Raw genomic sequence first — 7,697 nt, forward strand, 5'->3', positions numbered from 1 at the left:
TGGAGAGGACTGAACAGCTCCTGGTCAGTGACACAGACTGACCCGGTCCAGTCTGGTTCTGAGCCTCGGAGGTTTCAGTCTGTTCACTGCCAAGGACACACACCTGAAGTTCTGGTTCTGAGTCAGAGGTTCTTTATGTGGTGGGAAAACTTTTTGAAAGCTTCTAACAAAAAAAAACAGGAAAAAGAAAATCAGTCGGTGAATCAATGAACAACTGATTTATTGAATCAAGTGTGATGAAGCTTATTGATCAGTCCAGATGTCCTGATTCTCCAGATGTTACAGTCAGTCTGACCTGATATAAACTGACTGTGTTTCAGGAGAGGATGAAGAAGAAGCTTCTGTCCACGTTGAAGGAAAACTACCAACTGAGAAATCAGCTGATCTCAGATCAGTGCCACATGACGTCTGATGAGTTTAACATGTGACAGATAAACAGAGACTGTGGTTCACATTTTGGTTACCGAGGCGACAAACGTCACACTGAAGCCACGTGTTCGTTTCAACAAACTCTCGTTTATTATTCAAGTAAGAAAAGTGACAGCTGTTTATTTACACACATGTACAGAGTCCAGCTGATCCTGGACCAGCTCAATAACAGAAACAAGCAGCAGCTGTGAGGAGTCGAACTACACACAGAAACTCCAACAGTAATTTACACAACAAACTACTGAACCTGCACAACACATAAATAACAACAACAGCTGACCAGACTCCGTCCTCTGGTTCACACTGCAGCAGGAAGGACACACACCTGCAGAGACACAGAGTTTAATGTACCTGTGCTGACATCACTGAATATTATATATAAATATTCACACATAAAAACAGTTTTAAAAAAACTGATTTTCTTTTATAAACTGTTTGTATTAATTGATGTTTCTCTTCCTGTGACATCGCTCATTTATCTACATGTGATTATTAACCTGTGATCATGTGACAGCTGTGATCATCACATGACACTGACAGTCGACTGTGTATAACAGACTGAAAAGAACATGGCTGACAGGTGAACACAGTGATCAGCTGTCTGTTTAAATAAAGTTTATCTGAGGGATTCTTCAGATCTGTGAATGATTGTAAATGATTGTGGATGATTGTGAATAAAGTGGATTTTGACGTTTACCTGTTTGTAAACATGAAGACAGGAAGTAAATAAATGCAGGTGCACAAACACACACACACTTATTAGTTAAGTGTGTAGTATAGTAAAGTGTTGTGTAGAATCACTGGAGCTTGGGGAGATGGCCCTGAGAGGACACACCTGTGGACAAGTGAGGACAGGTGTATGTGTTCACTCACAGTGGCGTCCTCCAGGTGAGCTGTCTCAGACGATGGTTGCCGGGCCGATGAGAGGAGCAGACGTCTGAGGATGGGGACACACAGTTAACGTCTCACCACAGTCTCTACTCTCTGCTGTCTCTGTATTCACAGCTGACTTGAACTGGCTGCTGAGGTGCTGTTTGTTGGAGGAGGAGGAGGAGGGCTGGCTATAGGGGCGGGGCTCCTCGGGCAGCGCCTCCTGGAGGTGGGAGGAGACGCAGCCGCTGTCGGAGCCGGTGGATCCGGAGAGACAGCGAGACGACGAGCCCGAGCTCTCTGTGGCTGAGAGAGAGACAATCAGCTGTCAGACAGGTGTTTATCAGAGGAGCGATACCTCCTGTTAAACAGAACATCTCTGTTCCTGTCTGTACGTACTCATGGAGGGCTGGCTGCTGGTCTCATGCTCCTGCTCGTCCTCCTCGATACAGGAAGTGATGAAGGAGCCTTCAGCTGCAGGAGAGGGGAGGGGGGTTTGGCTGGGGTGGGGCTGTCTCTTATACACATCTGAACTGGACCGGACCGGTTCATATTGTACCTGTACATGTGCAGGTTGAGCGGCCCCAGCAGACTGGAGGAAGAAGGTCCTGATGTCCCAGGGTCAGAGGTCACCGCTCCTCGTTTAAAAGGGTTGGAGTGGTCAAAGACGGAGACGGCGATGGACGCCCTTGTCCTGGCACCTGAACGATCATATCAATAATCAATCCTTATTTTACTGATCAGTCAATGTTGATCAATAATAGAATAATCAATGATCAGAAAATAACTCTCTGATGTCTGTGACTGATGGTCAGACTGAAGAGAGGAAGGTTTATCATCATCATCATCAAAGGTTTGTTGATGTAAGTTTCAAAGACAAAAGAAAAACCAGCAGATACTTTGACACAGTGTCGATAAAATGCTTTAAATATAAATGAGTTTTTAATTCAGATTGATCATCATGTAAAATTATATGAATTATTATAAATATTAATGAGTGATTAACATGTTTATATATATTGTGTGGTACCAGAGACACTGAGCTGTCAATCAACCAGCATCACTTCCTGTTACCTCTGCTCTTCATGATGTAGTGAACGGCTCGGTCACTGATCGCCGCGTCGCTCGGCTGAATGTCTAGGAACGGTTTGTTCCCCACGCCCATGGACACCATCTCCTTCAGACGCATCTCTGAACACATGACACATGACATCATCGTTAGATCATTACATCACAGAGGAGGAGCTCAGAGGCACAGACCCCGCCCCTCTCTACCTTTGTTCCTGGTGGCCTGGGTCCACAGGATTCGGGCGATGTCACACGTCCAGGTGAGTTTCACATCTGGTGTGGCGGCCTGAAGGATGAAGGTCTGATTCTTGGACGTCCTCCTCCTGAACCAGATCTCGAACCGCAGCCCGCTGTCACCGGTGGACTCCGTCAAACCCACGTCAGCTGTCTGAAGGACAAACAGGATGTTAAAGTTTCAGAACGAGACGTGGTCTGTGGTCTCAGGTCTGTGGTCTCAGGTCTGTGGTCTCAGGTCTGTGGTCTCAGGTCTGTGGTTTGTGGTCTGTGGTTTGTGGTCTGTGGTCTGAGGTCTCAGGTCTGTGGTCTCAGGTGGTCTCAGGTGGTCTCAGGTGGTCTCAGGTGGTCTCAGGTGGTCTCAGGTGGTCTGAGGTCTGTAGAGGTCTGTGGTCTGAGGTCTCAGGTCTGTGGTCTGAGGTTTGTGGTTTGTGGTCTGTGGTCTCAGGTCTGAGGTCTCAGGTGGTCTCAGGTCTGTGGTCTCAGGTGGTCTCAGGTCTGTGGTCTCAGATGGTCTCAGGTCTGTGCTCTCAGATGGTCTCAGGTCTGTGCTCTCAGGTGGTCTCAGGTGGACTGAGGTGTGTTACCTTGAAGGAGTGTTTGTAGATGAACACGTCCAGCCCTCCCTCCATCTTCTTGGGTTTACTGAAGAGTATCAGCTCCTCAAACAGGAAGATGTGACGCTGACATTTCCTTCTCCCAGTCCAGACCGTGAACTCGTCCTGACGGATCAGCTGACCCTGCTCCTTCAGGTTCACCTGAGAGACAGAGACGGATCACTTCCTGTCTGCAGTGTCACATGACTGAACTGTCCACTGTCTGATTCATCTCTCAACTTACATCACAGTCTCTGATGGCGTCCATTGCCAGCAGATCGTTGCCATGGCGAAGCTGAAACTTGACCATGTCGGTGGCAGCCTGCAGCGCGACGAGCTCCGCCTCCTGGGCCACGCCCACCTCCTTGCTGAGGTCGGTGAGCAGCAGAGCGTATTTACTCATCCTCTGGACCGGCTTCAGCAGGTAGGAGGACAGATCCATCTTATCTCCCAGCTCCACCTGCTTCCTCTGGGGTCAAAGGTCACAGACAGAGTTTAGGAATGTGGGACACAGCTCCCACTCAGAGGTCAAAGGTCATGGTGTGAGGTCTCACCCTGAAGAAGGAGTTTCCGTGGTTCAACAGCAGAGCATCAGACTTTGGTTTGTTCTTACTGTAGAGAGCGTAGAGACTGAACTGCTCCTGCTGTGAGAGAGAGACCACATCTGGATCAACATGTGGATCAATACTACATCTGTTCAACACCACAACTGGATCGGATCAACATCTGGATCAATACACATTTAGATATAAACACAGCAGCTTCCTCCTCTGACAGACACGGGGTCATTACCCTTCGTTGATTAATGTCTGATAATCAGCTGATAACCTGATTGATACATGATGATCATATATCAATACCTGAGAGTTCAATAATCTGATTATCAGTTGATATTTAGTTTCTTGTGATCAGTGTAAAATAAACTATAAACAGTTTGTTTCTGATCATGGGATTTATCAGCTGACAGGTTATTTGATAGTGATTGATCTGTAATAAACTAATCAGCTGATCAATCATCCTGACTGACTTAATGACATTCATATTAATCAGTGTTTTTTTCTATAAAACAGCTGACACGTTTATTTATTCACGACAATGAACTGATTGAAGTCTTAGATTTATGGTGTTTGGTTCAGTGTGTCTCAGCTCATCTGTTTCCCTCCCTGTGTATGAGGTCACAGGTCACACGTGGAGCCAGGTGTGTCTCCTTCCTCCTCCTACCTGTCTGTGTGTCCCCAGTAAAGATCAGTGATGAGTCGTTCACTGGACTGACTGAGTTTTAAAGATAATATTGTTAACAGTTTGTCAATGAAAACATCTGCAGCATCTGTAACTGACAGAGAGGCTTTTCCTCTTCTGGTCTCTCTTCAGCAGCAGGTCGTCGCTCTCTTTATAATAATATAATAATAATTATAATTAGGGCTGTCCCAAACGATTATTCTTCAAACGATTAATTTAGCGATTATTTTTGCGATTATTCGACTAATCTAACGATTAGTTTTTTTATTAACCTAACAGTAATTTTATTGCAATTATTTTCCAGTTAGTCATTTAATATAACAATTTGCCCCGTCCAACATCTTGACTCGCTGCACCAGGGTGTTTCCTCCTTATGTGCTCGTGCATGACTGTCGTGCATGAGTGATATGCCAGATGCACTTTGCAGAGTCTGCAGTCTACCGCACTGTCGGTGTCAAGATTAAAGTATTCCCAAACTCTGGAGGACCGTGTGCGAGCATTTTTGCCGTGTGTTGCTCCACGCGCTCCGTCGTGCTGCTGGTAGACGCCGCCGTGTTGTTCAAATAGATTACACAGACGCAAATCATTCACGTAGTCAATGACTTCAATTACGTCACCGCGTTGTCCCAGTCCGTGCGCTGCGCTTGTATCCGGGTAAACCAAAGACGATGGATATAAACGGTCCATTAGAAAGTTCCGGTTTGGTTCTAAGAACATTTACCCTGTGTGGTTTTACACGACGCGTCGACACTAAAATTCCACGTTGAATAATTTTTATAATCGACAACGTCGATTACGTCGGATAATCGTCCCAGCCCTAATTATAATATATTATCATAACATGTGAGCAGCTACAGCTTCAGGTGGAGGATAGCTTTTAGCATGCTAACTTCAATAGCAGAAGAGACGTGATAGAGACAAGAGTTAACATCTGTGTTTGTCTGCACCTCTGGAGAGGAGACAGATGCTGGTGAGTAAAGAAATGAAGTGACTGGTCAGTAAACAGCTGCTAATGCTAACATTAGCTATGTAGCATTAGCAAAACGAACATATAGCTCCTTTAAATGAGCTCAAACATGTCCGACATGTCTCTACTGTGACTGATCACAGAACAGTGACTCTATTCACTGTGACTGATCACATGATCAGAGGACTGAATGTCTCTCCCCTCTGGTGCTGTGTGTGTGTGTGTGTGTGTGTGTGTGTGTGTGTGTGTGTGTGTGTGTGTCCTACATGTCTGAGGAAGCAGTGAGGCACTCTGAGTGGGTGTTTCCAGCAGGCCTCCAGCTCCCTGAGGAAGAACTGACTGTGGAAGTCCAGGAGTTTCTCCAGGTTCCCAAAGACCACGGAGCGTTTCCCCCTCAGGTCCTGGGGCAGGTCGACCCGGTCCATCTCTGGGAAGTAGTGGTGTATGATGTATCGCAGAGAGCGGACGTATTCCCGCTCCGTGGTCACCATCTCCTCCACAATGTGACGCAGTTTACTGCACAGACATGTACACACATCAGACTGATGACAGGGACAAGGTGAGCTCAGGTGTGTTCATCACGGCTCCTCCTACCTCCTCACTACATCTCCAGCTCACTGGAAGAAGAAGATCTGCTGTTAATCATTTAATCTGTGAAGACTCTGAATCTTCTCATCGACACCCAGACCTGCTTCGCTACCGTCACATTAACGAGGTTACTGTCTTTCTTCTCAGTGAAGACTGAGACAGTGTTGACTGGTAGAGACCAGGCTCAGGTAGAGACCAGACTCTCTGTTCTGTCTGTTCTATTATACAAAATGTGGTCCGACGTTCTGGGTTGTACACTGACATCTACGAAGGCTGCGATCAAACTAACACACATGCAAACACGCATCACATGACCAATCATCTACACTGAACATGTGTGAGCAAGTGTAAACAGGAAGTACATTGTCTATTCTGCAATTGGTCAGTTACAGTAAATCCACTGAAGGAGGAACAGGTAGTCCAGGCTGATGAGAGCCAATCAGGAGAGCCCGTCGGTGTGACGTCATCATTTCCAAAGGTCTCAGTTTCTGTCCGTCCAGACTACAACACAACCCCAGAGATTTCAAAATAAAACACAACCCCAGAGTTTTCAGAATAAAACACAACCCCAGAGTTTTCAAAATAAAATACGTCCAACTGAGTTTCTAAAAGTCATCCTCAGGTGCTTCAGTTGAACTACGTCACTGTGCCTACATGGATGTGATAATAAGAGCAGACTTTAAATGGACACATTACCATGACAACAACTCTGTGGGTCAGCTGTTAGTTTGTCTCCCAGGTGAAGCAGCAGGTAACTGCATGTTTCAGGGAGATCTTTCAAATGTGGATACAAGAACTAAACCTGACTCAAATGCTTTCCACGTTAACCACTCAAAAATTCAAGATGGCTGCCATTTCTGGCAAGGAAATGTTATTTTTTGCACCAAGTTCATCCACAATTTTTTCATCAATAATCCTGGTGTCAAATCAAACTATAATCTAGAAAGTGACATTTTATATTCATCATAAAAAATTAAATGAAAGTATTTCAGCAAAAACATTACTCACAAAATTGTTCCTGACATGGCGGCCATTTTAAAATTTTGAAATTTCAGATGTCTAGTGAGATTTTTCAAATTAATGGCCCCAGAGAGAAAAACAGACCAGGTTCACAAAGATTAATACATGATCTGCTGCAGGAGGATGAATCAGACCTGAACAGACGCCATGTTGATTCTCATGGATGTAAATCATGATGTAAATCAGCTGTCCAGCTGATTACCCACCTTCCCCTGGGGCGGGGGTCTATTGCAGGGCTGCCGATGGTTCTCGGGGTGCCGGGTGTCCCGGGGGTGCGTAGCCCCTGTCCCATCCAGCCGTGAGCGGGCGTCCTGGGGCAGAGCGTGTGGTCGGCCGCCTCGGTGCTACTGACCTCCAGGCCGCGGATGAACACGCCAGTGTTTCCTCTGCGCACAGGCTCGCTGAGGGCACGAGCACACGACCCGTACCGCACCGCTTCGGGGGTGGAGGGACAGTCAAAGCTCTGGGTCTTCCTGAGTTGCTGCCGCCTGCTGGAAGAGAAGGAAAAAGAGGAGGAGGAGCAGGAGGAGGAGTCCAGGCGAGGAAGGCTGGGACTGGAGCAGAGATCCACCCGGTCTGAAGACTCCTCTGAGGAGACGCTGCGGAACAGACGCTGGAGGAGCGGGGTGTGCTGGGGTGTGTGGGAGGAGCCAGAGGAGGGAGCAGGGGTGAAGGCGATGGGTGAG

General features: G+C 46.8%; 1 protein-coding gene across 1 annotated transcript; it reads right to left on the reverse strand.

The window, feature by feature from the left end:
- Nucleotides 1–496: 496 nt before the first annotated feature.
- Nucleotides 497–7,696, reverse strand: LOC111651717 (puratrophin-1-like; the record flags this gene model as incomplete). The annotated part of the gene is made up of 10 exons (XM_023401740.2): nt 497–1,605; nt 1,699–1,799; nt 1,859–2,000; nt 2,374–2,490; nt 2,575–2,755; nt 3,189–3,359; nt 3,442–3,666; nt 3,752–3,841; nt 5,670–5,919; nt 7,218–7,696. Coding segments are annotated over 10 exons (2,034 nt in total), but the record flags the coding sequence as incomplete, so codon positions are not given.
- Nucleotide 7,697: the final 1 nt, after the last annotated feature.

This window comes from Seriola lalandi, unplaced genomic scaffold (genome assembly GCF_002814215.2).
Source record: "Seriola lalandi dorsalis isolate HSWRI2012SDOR001 ecotype SW California unplaced genomic scaffold, Sedor1 jcf7180002053751, whole genome shotgun sequence".
Taxonomy (NCBI): domain Eukaryota; kingdom Metazoa; phylum Chordata; class Actinopteri; order Carangiformes; family Carangidae; genus Seriola; species Seriola lalandi.